At 37.9% G+C, this 26,547-nt stretch overlaps 1 protein-coding gene and 3 long non-coding RNA genes across 6 annotated transcripts in view; all 4 read left to right on the top strand.

Moving 5' to 3' along the window:
- The window catches only part of LOC126585538 (uncharacterized), a 91,032-nt gene that overhangs the window by 42,800 nt on the left and 21,685 nt on the right, over positions 1–26,547 (top strand). The gene's annotated exons all lie outside the window — the stretch shown is intronic.
- LOC126585532 (uncharacterized) overlaps positions 1–26,547 on the top strand; it is an 83,283-nt gene that overhangs the window by 36,769 nt on the left and 19,967 nt on the right. The window lies entirely within an intron of this gene.
- Positions 7,458–14,153, top strand: LOC126585536 (uncharacterized). 3 transcript variants are annotated; one of them, XR_007610579.1, is made up of 2 exons: positions 7,458–7,485; positions 13,751–14,153. It is a non-coding gene; the product is annotated as an uncharacterized LOC126585536 (long non-coding RNA). The 3 variants fall into 3 exon arrangements; XR_007610578.1 differs by lacking the exon at positions 13,751–14,153 and adding an exon at positions 7,566–7,968; XR_007610577.1 differs by lacking the exon at positions 7,458–7,485 and adding an exon at positions 13,643–13,670.
- Positions 18,610–25,935, top strand: LOC126585515 (E3 ubiquitin-protein ligase MBR2-like). Its single transcript, XM_050249967.1, has 6 exons — positions 18,610–18,902; positions 20,499–22,254; positions 23,853–23,903; positions 25,031–25,129; positions 25,242–25,385; positions 25,501–25,935. The coding sequence occupies exons 2-6, from the start codon at positions 20,617–20,619 to the stop codon at positions 25,630–25,632; spliced, it is 2,064 nt and encodes a 687-aa protein (XP_050105924.1). The 5' UTR covers positions 18,610–18,902; positions 20,499–20,616; the 3' UTR covers positions 25,633–25,935.

Below are 26,547 nucleotides of genomic sequence, written 5' to 3' on the forward strand. Positions count from 1 at the left end.
CATTAGGTTCCATTTAGCAAGGTAGTGGGCGATTGTTACTTTTAACGATCGATTGTGAATTGAAACCACATTTCAATTCTCCCTTAAAATTAGTGTTTGCTAATCTTTAGGGCTTCCACAAACCATGAGTGACACCTAGCAGCATATCATGGTTACCCAAGCTAAGTAGAAGTGGTTGGAGAACCTATCCAGTTACAACTACAATGCAATACGGTCCTTCTCTAATACAATACTCTTAATCACATTGTTTAAGTGATAGTTTGTTTCATGTCTACTATCCAATGTGATACTTATCTATATGATTCAATTGAATATGATCTGGAACAAACTTCCTTAGTCATATTCATATGCTTTGGCCAAAGACTCTCGAATCATATCTTAGAGTATTCTCCTTCCACCATGGAAGGTTAGAGATTCCTTGTTGTGCATTCATATGCCTACATGACTAGGTAGCTTGACCACAACAATGTCGTGGACACTCCAATGGAATGCCTTTGACATGATCAAAGATCAAGGACCTAACCATTAGACATCTATGATGCCTCAGGTTAAAGGACTACTTTGCATATTGCAACTCTCGAGTTCTTACATGACATGTATGTTCGAACTCTCTTTTCATCGTTGTTCAGTGTACTCGATCACTCTTTCGAGTACCTATGTGTTTGCCTTAGTGTCCAACACTAAATGACTTGAGACTAGTCATACTCGCGCTTGAGTCGACATAACACATACTAACCTTAGCGGATTGTCAATGCCCAATTGGCAATCCTATGGCTAGGAACGTTTTAGGAATGAACATAAGAGAAAGGTCTCGATAATCTAACTTACTTAAATCACTTATCTCTTAGATCAACTACATTCCTTGGATTCCCTTATTGCTTAAACACATGATACAATAAATAGTGATTAACAATAAGCTTTGCCCTTCATTAAACATATAAAAGTTTAATACAATAAGTATTCCAAAAGCTATTACATCAAATGAGTGGCTTTGTGGGTATACTTCCAACACATAAACTGTGTACGGCAAAACAAAACAAAAAAACAAAAAAAAAAAAATCACCATCAAAATTGCCAAAACCCATCACTCCCTTGAACTACATCATGACTTAATCCCTCCTTAACCGAGGGTACGTAGGCAACTTGAAACTTCAAAAAAACCTCAAGTACAGTCACATCATCAACAAAAACACTAACACTTTGAAGAATAAAGAACAAATTCAAAATGTGAATACTTTATTTCTTTAAAGGAAGAATTTGGCTACAAAGCCTTATTACAAAATAAGCAAAAAAAAAAAAAAGGCTTAAAGTACAAAGAATGGAAGACATTACTTGAATAGCTATGTCCCTGTAACTACAGCGACGGTCTTCAAGCAAGGAAGGCTTCTAAAGTCTTCAAAGTCTCCACATCAGTGGGAGACAAGGTGGGCAACTCAATAGACATGCCTTTCTTTTGCTCTAGGCATGAAATCTTCCCTTGATGTTGAGAAAGTGTAGCTTCTTGCTCCGAGAGAACACCTTGAAGTCGTGATGCTTCGACTTCTAATTGTTGTCATTCTCACGCCAAAGCTTCTAGACACTCCTGTACAGAAGCCAAAGAAGTCACTGTGGCTTGATAACCTTTCGAAACGGCTTGCTGCAAAGATCGAATTTGGGCAAATGATAAGTCTATTGGCGCAAGTTGCTGAGCTCTAACCTTTATATTCAACTTCTTCGAGGAAATAGCATGCAAAGACAAATTCGATTGAGGTAGCCATAAGCTCGGCAATCTTGACTCTCAAGAGTGAGGAATCAATGTTAAGGTTGTTAATCGCAGAAACAAGCTTCAACAATTCTTCCTTGAGCAATGGAAGGTCCTCTAATAGGCACTTTGAAATCTTCTTCTCAATGTGGCTGTTGATATCTACAGCCACACGAAGGTTGATGCGATGGATGAGTTGCTTAGTGCCACTAAAGTTCGGCCCTCTAAGAGAGATCTTAGAGCTAGCTAGCAAAAGTATTGGACGCATGACAATCTCTGGCATGCCTACATCTACATTCGGCAACCTTGGGTCACTTGGTAGATTCGGAACAAGCTCTGCGCCAGGCGAATCTTCAATTTCCTCGTCTGTGGGTAGACTACTTCCAAATAGCATTTCCGTAAAGGAATGAACACTCATGTTAACCAAATCAAAGGAATAAGAGGGCCCAACCTAAAGAAGACAAAGAAAGATGTTAGAAACAAAAGATAAACCAATGAAAGCAGAAGAAATCACAAGAAATAAGGAAATACATACATCATTCTCAAGTGATGCACAACCAGCAAATTAAGGAGGCCTAAACACTTTCTTCTTCTTATGATGAAAATTGACATCATTGTCATCTTGAGCACCTTCAAGCGGTCGTTTGTTCAAAACTTATCACCCGCCTAAAAACTTTCTTCTTTTTATGCCGCAAAACAAGCTCATCTTCATGTGAGTCAACTTCGTTACCCACCTCTTCAGAAGCATCTGAACGTTGAGAAGACAAACACGGGCATTGAAGAGCTAAGGCTGCAAGTTCATCTTGCAAAGGAGCTGGGTTCGCACAATCGAAAAGTGCCAGTTGCGTAGAAACTGTAGAACAACTCTCCCTTGGTGCATCTCTACGTGAACGAGAAGAGTTGGTGCCATTTACCGTCCCCAAGTCTTCATGGTGTACCTTTCACCACCAACCTACGTAGGCACGAGTCACTGGATTACTCTTGAACTTGTCATTAGCCCACAGGATGATAAAAGCATTTGTGCATGCACGGGCACAAGACTCTCAATGCATATACACAGCTTGCAAGGATTTCGACTGTGTGTTTTCCTTCAACTTGCCTGGCATATGTTGGACAAAGGCAAACTGCCTGTTGAAACGGTGAGGACTATACGGTTGAACAATACATCGGCCTCCTTGTCGTAAAGAAACATACCCCAAGCGAAAACTTGTAAGATAAGACAAGTCTGAGAAATGAAGGTGTGAATAATCTATAAGGTTTCGCGGCGCCAAGCTAACCCTTGCCAGATGATCCATTCTCAAACTTTCACAGCTTCTAAACAACGCTTGCGCTTGCAAATCATTAAAGCTCTTTGCAGAAAGCACACCAAAGTACTTTGTCATCAAAAGCCCCCGCTTGGCTGAAGTTAACGAAGAAGGCCTTAACTTGTCTAAAGTTGATGAAGAAAAATGGGTGCCAAAATACTCACCCAACCAACCGTCCACATAGTGGTCGGGGAGTACTACAACACAATCTTCAGTGCTCGCTGACTTCGAAACAATATGCAAGCTGTCATAAATATTGGCTAAGACGAGAATTGCAAGGCTAAAAGATTCATCTGCAGCCATCTTGCTAGCCACTTTAAGGACTCTAGGACGGATAAAGTTGATGTCATCTTTGAGGAAAACAAACTTACAAAGCCAACAAGCTAAGAAAACGGCTAGGTAAGATTCTTCTACATGCTCTGACACTACGCCAAGTTTGTCAAACACTTTCAACTCAGCAGGAGCACGGCGGTCATGATACTTTATGGACATTTGAAGATCAAGCCTCTACAGCCCTTCAAAAAGCAAGCTAATTCAAGATCAAGTCTCAACGACCCTTGAGTTAGAACATTCACATTGCAAGACTTCAAAACACGTTTCCTACATGTGATAAGCATATGCCTACAATGTTGGAAATGTGCCCTAAAGCCAGTCATATGATGATACTTTACAGAAATTTCACATGTTGAACTAATCTAATTTAAAATAAAGGGCAAAGATTATTGTTTAAAGCCGTCTAATATAAATGTTATATGCTTAAACGATAAGTCCAAGGAATATGTAATTGGGAGAATGTGATCTAAAGAAGTTAGATTCATGACACCATTCTCTTTTGTATACATATTTTAAACGTTCCTGATCATAGGATTGCCAATTGGGCATTGATAATCTGTTAAGATCAGTACGTGGTATGTCTTCTATTAGAGAGAGTGACTGGTTTCGAGTCATTGGTGTGACTGACACCAAGACAAGCATATAGGTGCTCAATAGAGAATGAGTCATCTGAACGCGATCAACAAGGAGTTCTCATACTCATGTCACATGATAACTCATGGTTAGGATAATGCAAAGTAGTCATTTGACCTGAGGCATCATAATTGTCTTGTGGTTAGGTCAATGATCTTTGACTATGTCAAAGTCACTTCGTCAAAGGGTGTCCACGGCATAGTTGGGGTTAAGCCACTTAACCATGGAAGCAAGTGAATGCACAACAAGGGATCTCTAACCTTCAAACCGTTTGAGGGAGAATACTCTACGATATGATTAAGAATCTTTGGCCAGAGTATGAATGAGATTTAAGAAGTCGTTCCAAGTCACATTCAAGGTAATCATATAAGTTAGAGAATCACAATGGATAGTAAACATGAATAAACTATCAAATCAAACAATGTGGTCAAGAGTATTGTATTAGAGAAAGACCGTATTGCATTCTAATCCCAAACTGAATAGGTTTTCCACCTTTTCTGATTAGCTTGGGTAGCCATGCAATATTACTAGGTGTGACTCATGATTTGTGGAAGCCCTAAAGGTGTATAATCACTAAAGGGAGAATTGAAAAGTAAGTTTCAATTCACAATCGATTTGAAGAGTTCTAATTGCCCACTGCCTCGCTAAAAGGAACCTAATGGATCGTACACCGTGTAAGGTAGAGATTGAAGAAACAACAGAGATGAGTAAGGATAATTAAATGGTTTAATTATTTATGGCTAGGATAAATTAATATGTTAATTAATCAAACAAATAAGTTCATTTTAGACATTGGGTTAGTTTTGGGCCTCAAGGCCCAATGGGATTTGAATATCAAGTCCAATAACTCAAGTTGTATGAAAACTTGAAAACACACAAAGGGGCTTGAAAGCCCAATGAACCCACATGGTGGGCCATAGAGAGTGTGAGGGAGAGTTGGTTCTAATTTCAATTATGCCACTTAATGTAAGTGGCTACAGAAAAGAAAATTATAACCCATTCCCTCATCAAGGGTTTTCAAGAGAGAGAAAGAGAAAAATACAAAAGCTCTCTCTTCTCTTAGGAGGCCGGCCACCCTAGGAAGAATGCACTACCATCCATTTCTTCCTAGGTCATTCATCTCTTCCTAAATGCTCTCCTTGGTGTGGAAACTTAGAGGTTCCCTTTTGATGTACACACTTTGTGTACATTTATATCATCTTTAATTGGCATTTTTGTGATGTTTTTGAATCAAACTAGTTGTGTTTTTACATTATTTTGTGCTAGTGTGCAGCCAAGTGTGTTTTAGGATCAATTGGATTGCAAATGAAGTAAAATCACCCCTTTTTGGTAGCTGAGCATTATCCCAAACGTGGAGAAGGTTCTTGTGGAGTCAATTTGAAGTTTCAAATGAGGATTTTAGAAGTTACTTGGCTGCATGGAATTTCAGGATCACATTTGGAGGTGTAAGGTGGCATTCGGCCATATTGGGTGAGACAAGACAAGGCAAAAACATTGGAATTAACCTAGGTGGTTCCAAAACATGCAATCACATGCATGTTCACAATTTGTGCCGTGCCTTCCATTTCCTTTAAACATCAAAACATGCAATCACATGCATGTGTTCAAACCTGCCGTGCTTTCCCTTCTATTTACACCTCAACAACATGTGATTACATGCATGTTCACACCTTGCCGTGCATTGCCTTACCTTTTCCAACTCCCTTTTGCAGCAATGCATGTGTCTTCATTAATCTAAGTCATTCAGCCACCTTTGCACATCCAAACCAAGCCATGCCGTGCCTTTCTTTCCCTTTCCAGCATGTGGAAAACAATTTCTGGTTGTCCACTGCACATTGCAGCCATTGCACATGCCTCTTGAATTAAATAAGTCCTACACATGCTTGTGTTTCAACATGCCGTGCCTTACCACCTCAGAAATCACTTCAATTCATCATCATTTCAGATTGGCAGATCCATTACTCTAATTCCAGCTGCATGTTCTCATTAGGACTTCAATTTAAAGTCCATGCAATCTCACTTCAAGCTCTCTCGGTCACACTCTCATTCACACACCAAGAAACTCCATTTTGTGTCCATTCTCTATCCCATCCGCAACACCACCATTCACTCACTTAGCCATCCAAATTTCTGACCACCCTCTCTCCCATTTAAAAAAAACCACCCATCCACAAGCTGCTCATCTTTCATGTTGCATCACATTTGGAGAATCAAGACCGAAGGCTACACTTAAAGGATTTCAACATCAGTTTTGCTTCAAGGGTTCCTTCTTCTCAATTCTATGTTCATTCATGTTATGTATTTCTATGTTAAAACGTTTGTAAACATGAAATGTAACTAATCTCCTCTTAGGGATTCGATGTAGCCTAGCAAGAAAACCATGTAGTTAACTCATAATGCTCATTTGATCCTTCTATTTCTTGCTTCATTCTCTGATTTTATTGTGACTTTGTGTGTTGATTTTAATGCTTGATCACCACTTGAATTAACCACAGGTTGTGTAGCCAAAATTAGAAGCACACATCATGCATAATTTTGGCAGATTTGGGAGTGAATGAAGGGGATGTTTGGCAAACATCATGCCGTGTGTCCCCTTTGGTTTTGTGAAAGTTTCATATGTATAAAACATCCTTGGTTGAGAACCAAAGTTGCACATCACAATTTGGTTCTTGACTAGGATGATTTGATCAAATCCACACATCATATGGTTGATCATATCTAAGTGAAACAAACTCAAGAAATAGGTGAATGAATGAGCATAAACTGATTTAACAAACATGGGATTAATTTAGCTATGGTGAAACCGAATCCCTAGTTCCATCTCCATTGGTTTTATTCCATTTTATTACTTGTTGATTCATTACTTGTGTTGTCATCATTCTTGTGAGTTTTTAAGTTACAACAACAAATCTGTCTAAAGTTGCCTAGTTTAGTCATTTCATATGGTTCTTGCAAAACAAGTGATTATATAGGTCCAATTAGTCCCTGTGGATTGATCGGATCATATTTATATATATTTTTACTTCGAATTCACTCGTCTTTTCTTGGTTAGTTCCTTATATTTTTGAGCTATTTACGTTATTTTTGTGTTTATAGGATCTGTTATGCAAATTTACCCTTTATTGTCACATGATAATACTAATTTACATTTTATAAACAATGTTTGTCCCTCTCATTATTATGATGTTTGCAAAGGAAGAGAAGAAAGAAGAATAAAATAAAGGGAATCCAAGAGAGGAGTGCGGGGAGGACAGCAAGTCAAAGTGGACAGCACGCTGGGGGAGTCAAAGCAGGAAAAAGAAGGCAGAAAACTGGAAGAGGGACACGGCATAATTAAAAGGAAGGAAAGAAAAGATGGGATCCAAGAAAAGAATAGAAGAAAAAAAGGGGAGCTGCCTTTGGGCAGCTCGCAGAGACGCAAGGGACAGGGTGAGCACAGGGAGCTGCCCTTTTGGGCAGCGTGAGAGTGGAGAGGTGACTGACGAGAGAGGGAGCTGCCTTTGGCAGCACGGGGAGAAGCAGCAGAAGGCTGCTTTGCGGCAGCAGAAACCGAGGTGAGGACGTGCAGAGAGAGCAGCATCGGGGAGAAAAAGAAAATAAAAAAAGAGAAGACATGAAGTCAGAAGGAGAGAAGTCAAAGGCTGTTTTGGGCGAAAAAGAATAGAAATATAGCAGGGCTTTGCAGAGAGAGGCAGAGGAGAGCCTCGGCACGGAGAGAAAGCTGCCTGCGCAGCACACCTCGGAAAGGACAGAGCAAAACTCCTTTATCTTCCGGTTAAATCTTTCCAAACTTATATTTTATTTTTGTTTTAATAATGTGTAATTAATTTTATTTTGGCTAGAGGTTAATTCGAAACCATGAATATATTTGTAATATGAATTGATTACCTTCGGTTGTGATTTCATAAGTTGTGATTTCAATTTACTTATCCGTTCGTATAAAAACTGATTTGTGTATGTTGGTTGAGAGTGCACGCTTAATTTACATGCATGAATTTGATGCTAGAATATAAGTGAATTTCACCTAATCGTTATGAACTTATTTTCACAAGTAGTAAAGGTTGCTAGTCACAATCACGTTAAGTAAATTCTTGGCAAGAGTATCATGCTTTTCATAGTTACGAATGCCTCGTCAATGCTTATAGTTTTCACAAAGTTTAATGATCTTTGATTGTATCTCTATTGTGCTTTTCACGTAGGGGACTTTTGAAGAATGTTTTGAATTGTTGTATGCGTTTTCCCGTCCAATTCAATAACTTAAGGAAAACTTGAAGATTAAAAAAGTGCTGTTCACGGTTAATCTGGAGTATTGAGATTCAAAATTTATTAAATGAACAACTGGAAATCATTTTGTATGCAAGTATAACATGTGTGGAGAAGAACCCTCTAGCTAGTCCGTCATTTATCCTTTTACCTTAATTTTATGTTTTTGTCAATTCTGTAATTTAATTAAGTTTAATTTACTTTTCATCAAAACCAAACACCCATCCATTATTAAATTATATTATTTAGTTAGTTTTCTTTATTGTTAGTCTTTTAATTTAATTTCCGTCCATTTCAGTTCCTAGTGTTTAATTTAATTGTTTTCATTATTTTGAGTCATTTTAAGTGTGTTTCGAGTTATTAGAGTTTTTAGCCTAGTTTTGTGTCCTTGAGTCTTATTTAATATTTTTAAATTAATTTAGAATAGATTAGCAATCCCTCCTAATCCCCGGCCTAGAACGATACCCTACTTACATCTATACTACAATTGTCAAAAAGAGGGTTTAATTTGTGTGTTTAGTTATTTTACGCATCAAATTTTGGCGCCGTTGCCGGGGATTAGTAACTTTGCTAATCCTTTTATTTTTGTTTTTGTTATGTTTATATTGGTGTTTGTGTATTTTACTTTTGATATTTGATTTATTTTTCTTTCTTTGATTTTAGGTTCAAATGGAGCCGAGGGAAATTTAAAGGAAAGATGCGTCCGGCTAAAGACGTTAAATCAAGCGCTTCTTGGGAGGCAACCCAAGCATTCAACGAATGGAGACTTTGGAATCGCTAACCCAATCAGATTTGCATTTTTACACCCTTATCTTTACTGCTTTCATTTTGTTTTGTTTAGTTAGTTGTGTTATTTGTTTGATTTCTGTGAGTTTGTGTTATTTAGTTTAAGTATGGGGGAAGGTTAACCAAAGTCTTTCTACTTTAATTTACATAAAAAAAAAAAAAAAAAAAAAATTAAAAAAAAAAATAATAATAATAAAAAAAAAAAAAAAAAAAGACAAAATTTAAAATTAATGATAAAAAAAAAAAAAAAAAAAAATTACATAAAAAAAATAAAAAATAAAAAAATAAAATTTTTAAAAAAAATTAAAAAAAAATTAAAAAAAAAAAAAAAAGTACAAATATTTTACAATGATGTAAACTAATAGTATTCATTGGTCGGGTGGTGCTTCAGTAGTAGGCGGGGCCACGGAAGGAGGAGGCGGCAGAGGTTGATCAGTTGGAGCTTCACTACGCGGTGCCGCTCCAGAAGACGAAGGCAGATGTTGTTGGAACAAACCCACAAACCTCCGATGATCAAGTAAAATTTGACCATCGGTGTCCTGCATCTGGTCAATCTTCCTCTTCATGCTGGTAGCATAGCTGTGTGCGAGCTTGTGCAATTCCTTATTCTCATGCTTGAGCCCTTTAATCTCTTGCTTGAGACTCTGTATTTCAGCCACCAAGGATTCAACGTGACGGGTTCGGGCATATAGGCGTTGGGCCATGTTGGATACGGAACCCGCACACTGCACACTGAGAGCCAGAGACTCCTTGACCGCCAATTCATCAGACCGCCTTGCGAGCAGTCTGTTATCTCTGGGAGTGACAAGGTTTCGGGCCACCACCGCAGCTGTCATATCATTTTTTATCACCGAATCCCTCACGGTAAGGGGACCGGTAGGGGATATGAAGGATGGCCGCCATATGTTGTCTGGTGAAGGCGGAGCTGCCTCTTCACCAATGTTCAAGTCAAAACGACGATCAGAAGGGCCAGACATTTTTCAGAGGTGGTAAAGAAAGAAGAGAGTCGGAATGATCAAGATTAAACAAGTGCAAGAAGGGAGTGTTTACAGGAGGGTACTCAAGTGTGTTGAGGAACAAAATTAACGCCTCTATAAAAAGAAGAAATCAAAGAGGCGCTCCTCAGAGAAGCGTCCTCTCGCAAATCGAAGAGTTGGGGCTCCTTTCTCAAAAGCCGGATTCTTTTCTCAAAAGAGGAGTTTCCGTTCTCAAAAGCCGGATTCTTTTCTCAAAAGAGGCGTTTCATTTCTTAAAGGCTGGGCTTGCTCAGAAACCGCGAGCCGAACACCGAATTTCAAAAGATCAAATTGTCCAGACGTGTTGTCACCCGTCACACGCAAACTCAGCTCTGCGAAAATCACGGGCAGTCTGTCGAAGTGCCGATTCCAACCATCTGTCTCTCTCAGCCTAGTCAGCATTTGTCACATGCAACTGGCAGCTTTGCGGAAATTACGGGCAGCTTTGTCAGAAAGCGCGTAATTTGTACTATTCATCCATCCACCGGCTGCCGACACTAAGTGAGAGAACAGTTCCGGTTGTGAAGACAAGTCCTATAAGTTTCTACCTTCGCCTTCCACAGCAAAAGTACACTCTCTCAGCACACCCTCTCAACACCTCTTCATCTCCGAAAATGCATTCCCAAAGAATCCTCTCGAGTCACTCTGTGTTCCTCATTCCTTGGGATACTCCTGCGAACAACCCATTCAAAGCAAAAGTATTTCATATCATAAAGGTTGAAAGCAAGAGTATCTCATATCATGCTTTCTCCATGTCCTTCTCCTTGTCTTTGTTTTCCGACAAGGAGAAAGAGAGCAATCAGCCAGCATTTGGTATCAATCTTCCAATCTGGAGCCAACTGCCTGGAACCCCTTCCTGATTGCTTACCTAGCCTTGCTCTCGAGTACTCATCTTCATCATTTTATGCTTTCTCTTCGTCTACCACATCTGCCTGGGGGACAGTAAGGGAAGTGAAAATGATACCTCGAAGCATGTGGAGACAATTCAGCTAGGGACAAGGAGAAAGAAAGCAAGAGGTGGGCACTTGGAAAGATTGAAGAAAGAAATAAGGACCAACACCTTTCCCTCGTGCCTGCCCGTTGTGCAGAAGAAACAAGCAGAGAAGAATGCAGCTTGCACAATCATCCCAGCGGAAGGAGTCCGAACTGAGGAACTAGAGAAGCTGCCACATCTGCTTGGAGAACAAATAAGGAACTGCAACTTAACCAAAGAGCAAAGCCTTGCAGTACAATAGCATAAAATCATCACTTGCAAGTGAAAAGCTAAGTGTCACCCTGTTCAAGAGGAAAGCTGTGGAAAGTCAACAAGCACGACCAATGATTACTTATTAGTTTTATTCATTATCTTTTATCGTAATTTTCAATTTTTCGTTTGCAATTTTTTTTAATTAATTTTCTTGCGTTACTTAACTGAATTATTTCTTTTCTTTGCAGGAACTTTTAGTTATTTCCACCCTTGAAGTTGATTGCAGAATTTTAGCTTGGGGGTCATCGCTTGATTTTACTGCAAATTAGGGAAGTTTTCAGTCCAATTGTTTTATTTTGTTTCTTATTATTTATTTATTTTATTTTTATTTGCATTATAGTGTTTTCTGACATTGGGGACAATGTCAAGTTTAAGTGTGGGGGTAGAAATCTCCAGAATTTCATTTGTTTCTGTGTTGTGTTTCTGTGTTGTTGTTTTTTGTCTGTGTTGTTGCTTTTTGTTTTCTTATAAAAAAAAAAAAAAAAAAAAATTCGGAAAATTTAAAAATCCAAAAATATTGTCGTTTTCTTTATTGTTTTAAATTAGATTTTTGTTAGTTTCCCGACCCAATGATATAATTAGATCAAATTTGAATCAGGATTATCAAGAACTTAGTTAACATGTGTTTTGTGAAATTCCTAATTCTCTTGTTAGTTTTGTACATGTTTGACCATCTTTGAAAAACCAAATGCACATAGCCTTGTTAATGTGAAACTAAAGCATGACTTAAAGCTTTATATGTGAATTTAGTGACCATATACATCCTATGTGAGTTTTTGAGCCTATTGAAAGTGTGTGCATTTTTCATACACTCCTATTCTTTCATGTGTGATGAACTTATGTGAGATACATCTCTAGAACTTGCGTAAAGATCTTTCGAAATGTTTGTCATTGATTGCATGAACTTGGAAATGATAGAGGCATTAGGTTTACCACTATGGCCCAAATAACCATGTTTCCCAAATAAGAATGATATCATTAGATTGCCAATTTGAGCCGTGTATGTTGAGCCTTTTATTTCTTATCACCAGATATGTCTACCCTTATACCTGAAACATTTTTTCCTTACCCTTTCCAAGCAAGCTAGTGAGCAATGTGAGATTATCTTATGAGAAATGTTTGTGAAGTACTTTGAAGGTGTTTGGCAAAAGAATAAGTGTGGGGGTATTTCATGTTTGTATAAAAAAAAAAAATAAAAAAAAATAAAAAAAAAAATAAGAAAAAGAAAAAGAAAGATTGTATACAAATGAAATAAAAAGTTTTTAAAGTTTCAGTTTAAGGGTGTGGTTGGAGGTGCTAGAAGAATCGTTGGAGAGCTTGAGTTCTTATAAATCTAAAGAAAAGAATTGCTTGCAATGTAGCTTGGAACTTGTGTTTTCCTATTCTTTCGTTTCAATAACCCTATCCCTAAGCCTCATTACATCCAATAAAAGTCCTCTTGATTTAAGTTTTGCAATTATGATTGTGGAGAAGTGATCTTTATGCAAGCTTATGGTAGAAATTTCACATTTGTTTCTTTGAGCAAAACACATTAAAACTAAACACATGTGTGATTGAGTGTATATCCCGTGAGAAGGTTGCTAGTTTGCATATGATGTTTTTAAAAACAAAAACTTGAAATTGCATTAGCATGGCTATCTCACACACTACACTTCAAGGATGATTCAAAGATTACTGCTAATATTTGAATAAGGAAGATGAACTTGGATTAGTTCCTTGATGCTAGCTATGGTTCTTGATGATTTGTTTTCTTAAATGAATTTCTATGAGGGTCACATAGGGGGAAGCTAATGTTTTTCTTGTTACTTCTTGTTCTTATTTTCTTTGTTTTGCTCGAGGACTAGCAAAAGTTAAGTGTGGGGGTATTTGATCGGATCATATTTATATATATTTTTACTTCGAATTCACTCGTCTTTTCTTGGTTAGTTCCTTATATTTTTGAGCTATTTACGTTATTTTTGTGTTTATAGGATCTGTTATGCAAATTTACCCTTTAATGTCACATGATAATACTAATTTACATTTTATAAACAATGTTTGTCCCTCTCATTATTATGATGTTTGCAAAGGAAGAGAAGAAAGAAGAATAAAATAAAGGGAATCCAAGAGAGGAGTGCGGGGAGGACAGCAAGTCAAAGTGGACAGCACGCTGGGGGAGTCAAAGCAGGAAAAAGAAGGCAGAAAACTGGAAGAGGGACACGGCATAATTAAAAGGAAGGAAAGAAAAGATGGGATCCAAGAAAAGAATAGAAGAAAAAAAGGGGAGCTGCCTTTGGGCAGCTCGCAGAGACGCAAGGGACAGGGTGAGCACAGGGAGCTGCCCTTTTGGGCAGCGTGAGAGTGGAGAGGTGACTGACGAGAGAGGGAGCTGCCTTTGGCAGCACGGGGAGAAGCAGCAGAAGGCTGCTTTGCGGCAGCAGAAACCGAGGTGAGGACGTGCAGAGAGAGCAGCATCGGGGAGAAAAAGAAAATAAAAAAAGAGAAGACATGAAGTCAGAAGGAGAGAAGTCAAAGGCTGTTTTGGGCGAAAAAGAATAGAAATATAGCAGGGCTTTGCAGAGAGAGGCAGAGGAGAGCCTCGGCACGGAGAGAAAGCTGCCTGCGCAGCACACCTCGGAAAGGACAGAGCAAAACTCCTTTATCTTCCGGTTAAATCTTTCCAAACTTATATTTTATTTTTGTTTTAATAATGTGTAATTAATTTTATTTTGGCTAGAGGTTAATTCGAAACCATGAATATATTTGTAATATGAATTGATTACCTTCGGTTGTGATTTCATAAGTTGTGATTTCAATTTACTTATCCGTTCGTATAAAAACTGATTTGTGTATGTTGGTTGAGAGTGCACGCTTAATTTACATGCATGAATTTGATGCTAGAATATAAGTGAATTTCACCTAATCGTTATGAACTTATTTTCACAAGTAGTAAAGGTTGCTAGTCACAATCACGTTAAGTAAATTCTTGGCAAGAGTATCATGCTTTTCATAGTTACGAATGCCTCGTCAATGCTTATAGTTTTCACAAAGTTTAATGATCTTTGATTGTATCTCTATTGTGCTTTTCACGTAGGGGACTTTTGAAGAATGTTTTGAATTGTTGTATGCGTTTTCCCGCCAATTCAATAACTTAAGGAAAACTTGAAGATTAAAAAAGTGCTGTTCACGGTTAATCTGGAGTATTGAGATTCAAAATTTATTAAATGAACAACTGGAAATCATTTTGTATGCAAGTATAACATGTGTGGAGAAGAACCCTCTAGCTAGTCCGTCATTTATCCTTTTACCTTAATTTTATGTTTTTGTCAATTCTGTAATTTAATTAAGTTTAATTTACTTTTCATCAAAACCAAACACCCATCCATTATTAAATTATATTATTTAGTTAGTTTTCTTTATTGTTAGTCTTTTAATTTAATTTCCGTCCATTTCAGTTCCTAGTGTTTAATTTAATTGTTTTCATTATTTTGAGTCATTTTAAGTGTGTTTCGAGTTATTAGAGTTTTTAGCCTAGTTTTGTGTCCTTGAGTCTTATTTAATATTTTTAAATTAATTTAGAATAGATTAGCAATCCCTCCTAATCCCCGGCCTAGAACGATACCCTACTTACATCTAGACTACAATTGTCAAAAAGAGGGTTTAATTTGTGTGTTTAGTTATTTTACGCATCATGGATTCGACACCCTTACTTGTGCTATTATACTCAATATGTTTTAGCATTAGGAAGGTTTAAAACATATCACCAACACCTTTCTTGGGAACTTGGAGAATCCATTCCTTCATCCATATCCAAGAAGTCATGGAGCTAAGAAGCAAAACTCCTCCATCCACATCCATGGAGCCAAGGAGCAAGGAGACTAAGGAAAGAAGGCCCTTCACATGGGTGAATATCCTTTGCTAAGAAAAGAGGTGCTTCAAAGGTGTAAAAGTTTATCAACTCTTTTCTTTAAGATTTGAGTTAAGTCCTTGTTCACCATAACTATTAGGCCTTGAATTTCATGGGTAAAGTTTTATTTTTGAGTGCATACAAGCATGATTCCACCTTTAATTGTTAATTGCATGCATAGATGTTTACTCAAATGAACTTGTTTTTCACAAATATTTCGTAGACATGTAAATTTCGTTGCATACAAATGAAGCATCACAAAGCTCCACGTGGCATATGATTAATAAAAAAATGGGCAAGTCATCAATGACATGTGGCACAAATCAAGCAAAGGAAATATAAAATCATCCTAAAAATCAGCACAAGGGAGAAAACTCCCTTAAATTCGGCAAAAAAAAGGTCTAGTTCATCCTAAAACCGGAAAGAAAGTTAAGGCATCTTCATAAAACAAGCAAAAATTGAAGATTGCTCGCAAAATAGGCAATAAGGCCTCATAATTTCGGCCAAGGGAGTAAAGTGGCTGAAATTAAGACACAAAACATGCCTAAATTCTCCCATGGACAAATTAGGACATAAATCAAAGCCAAATCCACCCAAAGGCAAGCTTTGAGAAGCCTATAAATACAAGGCCCTCCCACAAGTATAAGGGTAAAAAAATCTCTACACAAGAGAACCTCTGCCAAACCTTTGAAGACTAATACGTTGCCAAAGCTCTCTTCAAAGAACATTCAACCAAAGCCGAAACATTCTCTCGACCAAAGCCGAACACTTCCTCGAAGAATTAACAAACGCTCGTGCCGATTCCTTCAAGATTTTGTTGCAAGCTTATAAACTTGTAGCAACATTCATTTCAAGATCAAGTCGCCAAGATCCTTGAAGCAACAAAATCCTGCATCAAACACTACCCTTTGTCGCACCCTTGACGTGAAGATCATCAACGTGTTGTTTTCAAGCTCAAAACTTGAAGTAATCGTTCAACTGTTCGTCCGAGATCAAGTCATCGTGACCCTTGGATCAATAATCACACATCTACATCAAATGAATTAAAGGAAAATTGTAAACAGAGATTGTAACCTACAAATTCAAATCAATACAAATTTGTTTTGTACACGTGTTCTTGTTTCATTTGATACATAATTTTCATGTTTACAAAGCAAATTCAGACCTTTGGAGGAAACCAAAAAGCTCTTTGGTTAAAGCAAACACTTATGTTCTTCATCAAGCTTGCGGAAAATAAACAAGCACAACAAATACGTGTTGACTCATCCTCAACAAAGCCGAAGATCACCAGCCATGTGACACTAATCGTGGTCCAATTTGTTCATGGTAAAGCCTCGACGACTCTTGAAGAAATCACAAGTCTAATTTAAGATCAAGTGTACACCACCTTTGAATCAAATTTGACTTCAGAAAGCTGTCTAGCAAAACAAACACTCTTGTTCTTCCTAGTGGAGAATCAACAAGCGCAACAAGCACGTTTCGATTCATCCAATACCAAAGCCGAAGATCACCAGCCATGTGAAACTCATCATGGTCCTGTTTCATTCAAGATCAAGCCTTGACGGCCTTTGAAAAAACTTCCAGCCCAATTTAAGATCAAGCCTCGACGTCCCTTGAAGTGTGGGCATTTGAAGGCATCGAAATTTCGGTGAAATAAATGTTCACCAATACATTAAAGTTTTAACATGCCAGGGCATACGTGGCATGTGCCATTTGTCTTCACAAATCGTACACATGGATATGACTCATCAAAATCGGACGAGTCATCAAGAATGACACGTGTCAACATTTGGCAGAAAGAAATTATTTGATTTTAATTTAATTTAATCAAATATTATTTGATAGAGACAAATCATGAACCAACCCACAAATCGAGTCCTGGTTCTTTCGTCAATTAATCAAGCCCACAATCAAGACCAAATCCATCTGTGGGCAAGGCTCGGAGAGTTTATAAATAGGAGGCTCTAAGATGAAGAAAAGGGTCCAGAAAATCATTCACGCCCAGATGCTGAAGCTTTGAAACTTTGAAGCTCTCATGCATTTAAACCCACTAAAAACCCAAGAAGACTCGAAAAACCCTCCTCGTTCTTCGTCAAACCCATGAAGAACCACCAAGCAGCCCTACAAGTGCCGGTTCCTCTATTGCCAAAAGCCAAAACCTTGCGGCATCCGTTCATCCAAGATCAAGTCATCGCGACCCTTGGATCAACAACATTACACCTTACAGCTCGGAGATTGAATCAGAAGATCAAGTTGTAAAGAGACTGTAATCCTACAAATTCATTAATACAAACATTTTCTTTGTACATGTGTTCTCTTGTCATTTGTCACAGGATTTCCGTGTTTACAATAACATTATTCTATTATGTAGTTAACTTTTTTTGTCATACTATTATTTAATTAGCCTAAGAGCATCTCTAGTAGAGTCCCAAAATAGGGACAACCACTGCATAAAATGGGTATAAAGCAAATATAGGGACAAAATAAATTTCCAATGGATCAGAAAGTAAGTTCCTAAAGTATACGGACCCACCGGATACATGGTGTATGTCCTCACATATGGAGACTGCAAAGGGACAACTTTGAGTGAAAAACGGAGCCCACAATCTGAGTTGAAGTTATTTTATTTTTTTGTTTTTTATTTCTTCCTGAGTACACAATGAACAACCTAATTCGATATCGAATTTTTCATCCATGAGATTCAAGCCTAAGACCTCTCACTTATAAGTGAAGATGAATAGCACCAGACCGTAGTATTGAGTGACTAATTGAAGCTTTTAATACTTTTAATTCTTTTAATTAATTAATTAAATGCTTTTAATTTTAATGTTTTTAATTAATTAAAAAAAGGTTAACATAAACAAAAAATGTGCACCTGATCAAAGTATCACATAAAATCATAAAAACTTTAAATATAAGGATTCTACTATAAATACTTTTTCATTGGAGACAATATTCATTTAAAGATACAAAAATTGTATTAAAGTCCTTAAGTGAGTACTCAAAAATAGTAGTGAGAGTCCCTAAACATGGACTTCCATTGGAAATGCTAAGTGGGATAAAAACGGGAAAGTGATCATCTCTGGATCTCTTCCACCAAGATCAACAGATCAAGTGATCCGGACCATTAAAATTTGATCAAACGGCTAAAATAGAGGCTTCCTTTAAAAATTATAATAACTTTAACCGTTGGATTAAATTTTAAGAAACCGGATCACTTGATCCGATGGCCTGAAAGAGATCTGGTAAAACGAGTGCATGCAAGCTATGTGGACCCAAATCCAGAAAACAGAGACGGGGGTCCCACCCATCTCATTCATGTCCCACCTCAGCAAAAATCTCTAAACATCAGCACTCTCTCTAATGCGTTTTCATTCCATGCTCTCTCTCTAATCACCTCTCCTGCGTTCTCTCTCCCTCTTTCTTTCCTTCTCTCTCTCTCATCCATTGCTCTCACTTGGGCTTTTTTGTCTCATCCGTTGCGCTCACTTGGGCTTTTTTGTCGCATTCCGGGTTATCTCTTTCGCATTAAATTGGTTTAATAATATAAACCAGTAACTGAAGGAAGAAGGAAAATCAGAGACTCAGAAGAACACAGACAGAAGAGTGTGTGTGTGGGAGACGTTTTCTCACCATACCATTTGATCCTGCCGCTTCCGTCTGTCATCTCTCGTCCTCCCCAGTCTACCTTCCGGTATTTATTCTTCCTCATTCTTTCCCCACCATTAATTCCTTGGATTATCATTTTCCATTTTTTTCAATGTTTTTAATTTTATTTGTTTTTGTGGTTTACATTTCTTCCGAATTGGAGAGAATTAGGAGGATCGGAACGGACCCATATGACCTGAATTTAGTTGTTGATTATGCGTTCTGGGTTTGGTTTGTTTTCCTGGTTTGAGTCGAATCATTTGAAAATAAATCAATTTGGTTGGGTTTTTGGCCAGAATTGCAAAGATCCTGAGTTGGGTATGTTCAAAATTCGAACCCAGTTGAAGAAATGGGTTGGGCGATTTTTCACAAGTTTCTAATTTGCATCTTTTTTACTATTGCAGATGTTTAATCCCCGTTTGCATTGGTTTAAACATGTGATGGACGGCTATAATATCAGTTCTTGGATTTTGATATCAAGGCTTATTTGTTCTTGATTCTGTGGTGGATTTTAATATCATTTTTGTTGCTATTGATAATGGAATAAGATTTTCATTATTCGTTAATCGTTCGGTAGAAGCACCAGTGTTTAGGAATTAAGTTAAGTTCATTTGATTTAGTCTTTTTGATCAAATAGAGGGTGTTAATTCAGCTAGCCTGATTCGCGCCAAACTGCAACTGAGTGATCAGTTTCGCTACAGTATGTCTTATTGAGTTCAACCAAATTCTAACCTGTTCCCACCAATTCTTTCTATTAATTAAGTCTGCCTGAGTAAGATTGAGAAAGGGTGGTGTACTCTTGATTCTTGGTCAACCAGACCCAGTTCAACTTTATTTTGGTGCAAAACTAAATTAACTTGAGCACATTAATACAGTTTACTTAAAAAGTTCACACTTGACTGTGTAAGAATCGCATGATTAAACTTGTGAGTAAAAGTTCACATATTGGAGGTAAGCTAGGCTGAGAGTTCATAGATATAAAACTTATAGTTTATGACATCCTTGACCATATCAAGGGCAAAGTATATCAACATTCCAAGTATGAAGCTGCTTGTTTAGTTTCTACTAAATTACTAATGTGGATTCGAATTGATGGGCAACTGGCTTTATGTGTAATACTATGGTGCTAAGTTATATTAGGGTTTAGGATATTTTTGATATTTAAGGTGCTAGTTTGTAAGAGAGTTTATACCATATAAAATTAATTAAGATTATTGTTTGAGAATAAGCTGACTGTTCTCTGTGTTCTAATTTTGTTTCTGTTATTACTTTGTCCTACGTTTGTTTATCGTTCCCCCCTCCCCCCTTCTCCCGGTTAAATTCCTCATACCGTTCCATTTTAGGTGTTTTTGCTGTAATTGCTCTGCTAGTGATGAGCTTACATCTTCCTGAATGACACCACGTCACTAGTCTCAGACTGTTTCATGCACCTTCTTATTTTTGTCACCATATTGATTTTCTTATTATTATTTTATCAATTTCCAGGGTCAGGGTTTTCAGTTAAAGGCATGCACATAATGCAAGAAATTGATTTTATATCATCTTATCCCCATTAGTGAATCTGAATCCTGTTTTATCTCTTGCTATATTATTTATAGATGAATTTGAACTAATGTTTGCAATTTTGTTTTCTTACATTCAGAGTACCGGCATTGAGTTGATATTCCCGATCTTTTACACTAGGGTTTTATCTGAACCACCTGTGAACACCATATAGTGTTTTCTGAGCCCGGTGTATTTGGTGGGATTCGTTGACCCTAATGCAAGGTCAAGGGAGTGGTATTGATACTTTCATTGAAATCACAGATGTTGGGCTTGGATCTCTCTCAAACAGCACTACTATGAGTCAGCAGACTTCTTTGAATAATATGCTAAATCCTGTTGAAAACCGGTTGTCAAGTTATATGGTGACATCTGGTGAGATTCCGTGTTTAAATGCCTCTAGTAACCAGAACTTGAGTGGTTCAGGTGAACCTAGCTCTAGATTGGGTCCAGTTGATGATGATGGAATGAAATTGGGACAAGGTTGGTCATCTCCTTATAGTGCTTGTCCTGTGATTGGTCATAGTTCAGAAGAAAGACGAGTTGAACAAAATATCCTTTTTCCTGGGAGAGCTCTTATTGGAATCAGTGGCAATCAGATTCAAGATGGGCCATCTTTTTCTCAGGGCTTTCAAAATGAAAATATAAATTCTGGATATGTGGGAAGTAGTGGTAATACTGTGCCTGGCATGGAAGATGATATTTCAGGTGGATTAGAAACAGAACAGACGTCTTCTGGTAGTGCTTCACCTGATATTGTTGGGACTTTATCCAGAAGCACCGATTTTCTGGTTGAGGAAAATGATGGCAACCCAGGTTCTTCTTTTGGATCTTGGGGTTTATCGTGCAAGCGAAAGGCCCTTGAGGGTACTTCAGGCCAGGCTTATTCTGGTGGAAGTTCTAGCTCCCTTCCACAAGCTGAAACTAGTGCATGGAATACTGGTTCTGCTCGTTATAGTCCTAGTAATTTAAGTTTATCTACACCGTTGCGTAGTTCTCCTAGTGGTGGTCCTTCAGAACAAAACTCAAGAACCAGGTTTGGTTTGATACTTGGGGCATCTGATACCTTTCCTTCAATAGATGCAACAGGAAATGGAGCAAGCTCACTGCAGGAATTTTTTTGTAGGGGGGCTTGTTCTGGGCCTCAGCAAGAATCTGCTCCATCCAACTTATCATCACAAAGGAGGTCAACAACTGCAGCTGCAACAAATTCGGCTGGTCCCCAAAGCCAGTTTCCTGGAATGCATATGAGTGGTTTGTCAGGAAACATGCTTCCTTGTCCTTGGACTGGTGCTTCCAGTTCAAGAGTGGGCAGCTTACCAAGTTCTCTTTTGTCTGGATATAGAGGTGCTGAGTTAAGAGGAGAAGCAAACTTAAGAAGCATTCCCAGAAACAATGTGGAGCATTCAACTTTTGCAACTGCCAGTGATATGAGAAATTCAGCACAGGATCCCACAATTTGGGGTCTGGCCTCTGGAGAGTTAAGCATTTCTGTAGGTGCCCCTTCCTCTTCAAGAAGTAGCCCCAGTTCTGGCATTCGTTTTGTGCCTACTCCTGCATTGATCCGTGCCAACAACTTTCCATCTGAAAATCATCAAAGAACAATAGATTGGTCTTTGTTTCCTTCTATTGATTCTCAACCCGGAGGTCATAGTCATTTTAACTCAGTACCTTCAGGACCTGCTTCCTCACAGGATTCAGGAAGTTCTTCTGGGTCTAATAACCAGGGTCGTCACTTACCATATCCTAGGTCCGCATTCTTGGTGGACAGACAAGGTGATGATGCTCTTAATATGCCCCAGTCACTGCAGGCATTAGCAGCTGACATCGAAGGGAGGCGCCGACTTATATCTGAGGTTTGTGTTTTTATTTCTTTTTCCTACTTTTCAAGTACACTCTCACCGTACATGTACTCTTTGGGGACTCTATATCATGGATATTACATTTTTAGAATTAATTTTGCAAAGGCTTTTATCAGTTTCTGTCATCATTTTGACATTCAGAGTAAATCTTAGTATCACCTTTTTTGAATGTCTCTTAGTTACTGGAACTTTCACGTCTTAAAGTTTTTTCATGCTTTACTTGAACGAGAGTATTCACGTAAACATTTCTCGTGATAATATTGTATATATTCTCCACAGTAGTTGATGAACAATAAAGGTTTTAACTTTCCACTTTTCAATTTGTGGTTGCTAAATAAGATACTTCTGTCCTGTCCGTTTTCTTTTGAGGGGCGCTATTTCAACCTCCCCATCTACTTCACCTACTCCAAAACTTTTTATTGCAAATTTAGCATTTCACAAAATAACTTTAAAGGAGACCATTATAAGAAGAGGCCAGCACACACTGGCATTTTTTCTTTTGCTAAGGGCCTGCACTGTTATCTGATATCAAGAGAAAATTTGAGCGTTACAAAGAGTGTTTATATGGTGGGTGGTGGAGTTGCTAAGATAGAGATATTGTGGGAATAATGGCAGTTTAGAAAAAAATTTATTTACAAAATTTTGTGGGGGTGGCAAAACAAGGTCGCTGGGTAGATAAAATAGGGGTGACAATGGTGCCACTCTTTTCTTACGAGTAAGGTGAAACTGCCAGTGTGAATATGTACTGTGTTGACTGGGTACTAAATGTTTGTGTTAATGATAATATAACATTTTATGTATGTAGGGAGCTAATTCTAATTTGTACTGCTACATTAAAGCAGGTAGTAATTAACTTTGGCCTCTGATTGGGAAAATTAAACTATTCTTTGATGGACGGAGCCACCTTGGGCCCACGGGGGCAGATGCCCCTACACAGTTTTTTTGGTAGAATAAAAATGTACACGCTTGTGACATTAGTAAGGTGTTTCACTAGTTTACTTGTTTGTGACATTAGCATTAACTCTTCCAGTTGCTACTGCCAACGTTGAAAGAGCATTTTAGGCCACGAAATTTTTGAACATTCGGTTGAGAAATTGGCTGGGAAATTAATGGATGGGTGATTACATGGTTATTTTTATAAGGAGAGATATTTGATTGTATTGGTAATGAAGTTGTCATGCAATGCTTTTAAAACATGAAAACGCATGGAGAGATGTTGTAATATGTTGTATGAAAAATCTTATTGATTAATATATAAGTATTTTGTTGCGTAAATTATTTAGCTTTTTAAATTATATCTTTGTTGTTTGAGGATGCCCCACCCCCCGTTCATATAAATCTCCAGCTTTGTCCTTGTATTCTTTACTATTTTGATATTTGTTATATTCATATTCTTTCACTTTTGCACATTAAGTTTTATGGTTGGATGTGGGGTTGAGTGGAATTATTTTGCATTTTACTTAATGGTTCTTGCCTTGGACTGGTTATACGATGGCATCCGTGTTTCAAGTTTTATTGTTCTATATCCCACTAAATTTTGCAAAAGAATCATTCCCTCGGGAACTAACCATTATAATTTTCTTGCGTACCAGATTCGTCAAGTTTTGAATGCTATGCGTAGGGGTGAGAACTTACGCGCCGAGGTTTGCTATTGACCTCTATGTTAATTTCTGTTTGGTTTAACTTCGAATCTATATGTTTTATTGCAACTGCAAAAGGCTGTTTTGGTATCTGGCTTAGGCTGATAGTCATGGTCTTTTGACAAGTACAAAAACATGGAGGTACAAGGTTAGATATCTTCGATGCAGGTGTTGTCATATGTTATGATTGATTTAAAATTTGATTTTTCATTCTCTGTAAGTACATTGGAGCACCATAGAACACACTGAGCTTTGTTTGTGCCATTTCTATGGCCAAATCTGGTAACTGTTTAGCTGCCAACGTGCAGCTTGAGTAATGGGTATACTAGCTGTGACATGAAAAAAGCCTGTTAGAAATAAATCTAGTACAACAATTTCTACCTAAACAACCTTTTGATGTGTTGTGAAGGTAGTCTGTTTATCATATGCCTGATTGCCATAGATCTGTCTACTTTACTGGGTTAACATGCAAACATAGCAGAAGTATGTCCTATAGAAGAAAGTAGCACAGAATACTGGTTATTCTACTGTTCATTCCCCCCTTTTCTTTTCTTTTTTTGTGCGGCACGTTGGACATTTTTCTTTGTGCGGCACATTGGACATTGTTCTTTGTGCATCAGCATTATATAGGATTTTTTCTCGAGTAAGAATATAAAATATAGAGGTCGCACTTGGTGCGATGGCAAGTGCCTTCGCCCATGAGCGGTAGGTCTCGGGTTCGAGACTTGGGAGCAGCCTCTTCATAAATGGGGGTAAGGCTAGCCGACATTCACCTCTCCCAGACCCTGCGTAAAGCGGGAGCCTTGTGCACTGGGTACGACCTTTAAGAATATAAAATATCTGGATAATCAATCGTCTGCATCTCCATGGTGTGGACTATGATTTGATGGGGTTGATTAAATGGTATGTGCGAAAAAAATTATAGGGTTGGGGAGAAAGATGAAACTAACGATTGTAAGGGCAGCATAATTAAATTGTAATCATCTGGGTATGTTTATGAGCAGGTACAGGCTTGATTGTTTTTTTCTGTTAGTATTTACGGTTAAATGCTTTTGTTGAACAAGGGGAAAGGAGCTTAAATACGGTGTATTACATATGTTTGACAATCAACATTCATGTGGTGATGTCAGGATTATATGCTCCTTGACCCATTCATATATCATGGCATGGCTGAGATGCACGACAGGCACAGAGACATGCGCCTTGATGTTGATAACATGTCTTATGAGGTAAGATGGAGGCAAGTATTTTTCCCAGGGCTTTATTTATTTATTTTTTTTTATTTCTTTTTATTTTTGTTTGTTTCGGAACAGTTCCTATTACTGTACTTTTGGACAATAGGAACTGCTGGCACTGGGGGAACGTATAGGAGATGTTAGCACTGGACTGAGTGAGGAGACTATTATGAAGTGCATGAAACAGCGAATATTTCTCTGTATTTCAGAAAAATCCCCAGCAGATCTGGAACCATGCTGTGTCTGTCAGGTATGAGCTATGCAACTATCGCTACCCGCACAAGAACACAGCTGGTTGCTTTCAATTAGTTAATGCAGCTGATTTACTTGTCCTTGTTACCTTGTATAAAACCTTATCATGGCAGGAGGCTTATGCTGATGAGGATGATATTGGCACACTAGATTGTGGGCATCACTTCCACACCAGTTGCATCAAACAATGGCTAATGCAGAAGAATCTGTGCCCGATTTGTAAAACGACAGCCCTGCTTACTTGAAAGGGAAAACCATTGATGACCAAGCCTGAAATTTGAATTCTTGATGCTGTATCATTAAAACTGAAAGTTGGGGGAGAATCTAGTCCTCCCTTCTTGTCTGAAACTAACTTTATTTGTGCATGAACTGAGCACCCGTCGCTGGAAAAAAAAAAAATAGAAAGAAGAAACTTTGCTGCGTGCCTCATGAAGGATTTATATATCAGATAGCAAAGGATACATCTTTTTCCCTTTTTTATGACCGTGACTGTAATGAATGTATTTGAATAATGTTTCTGGATTTATGAAGCCTTTGCTGAATTGTAAGATTGACGATTTCATATTCATTGTTACTCGTCAAATGCATGGATCTTGCTGGAGTTCAAAGCATGATCATGCTAGATTGTCGTCGCGGTCTCATATTGTGTTATCGTTTGTGTCTATTCAAATTGTCGACTCGATCAGCTGATTTGTTGATTTTGCTCTCCCTCCCTCTCTCTCTCTCTCTCTCTCTCTCTCTCTCTCTCTCTCTCTCTCTCTGTGGTTCATTAAGTTTAGAAATATGGTGCTACTTTTTTTTGGAAGCAATATGGTGCTACTATGGACCTATGGTTGAATTGACTGTTTGGGAAGGTGGGAAGACTTGAGTTTGGTACTAGAAATACCAATAATAATTGCATCCACTCTCTCATCCACTTCTTTGATTTAAAGGAAAATTAATAAAAATGGTTTGAAAATTTTGAGTTTTAACGATAAGGACAAAATAAAGGGTAAAGTGAATAGTATCATGATTGATTTTTTTAGTGTAAAATTATGATTTTACGTTAAAATGAACAGTACCGAAAGTTTTTCCGAAAGTTTTTCGTTAAAGTTCTCTTGATTTAACCCCTGTCAGCAAAACAACACCCTCCCCCCTACCTCTTTTGCATTTCCTCAATT

This window comes from Malus sylvestris, chromosome 10, assembly GCF_916048215.2.
Source record: "Malus sylvestris chromosome 10, drMalSylv7.2, whole genome shotgun sequence".
Classification (NCBI taxonomy): Eukaryota; Viridiplantae; Streptophyta; class Magnoliopsida; order Rosales; family Rosaceae; genus Malus; species Malus sylvestris.

What these genes read in the sequence shown, in the direction of transcription:
- LOC126585515 (XM_050249967.1), top strand. Translation starts at nt 20,617, where the DNA reads ATGCAAGGTCAAGGGAGTGGTATTGATACTTTCATTGAAATCACAGAT. An exon ending in GGCGCCGACTTATATCTGAG is followed by an intron (nt 22,255 to 23,852) that starts GTTTGTGTTTTT and finishes CTTGCGTACCAG; the next exon opens with ATTCGTCAAGTTTTGAATGC. An exon ending in AACCATGCTGTGTCTGTCAG is followed by an intron (nt 25,386 to 25,500) that starts GTATGAGCTATG and finishes TTATCATGGCAG; the next exon opens with GAGGCTTATGCTGATGAGGA.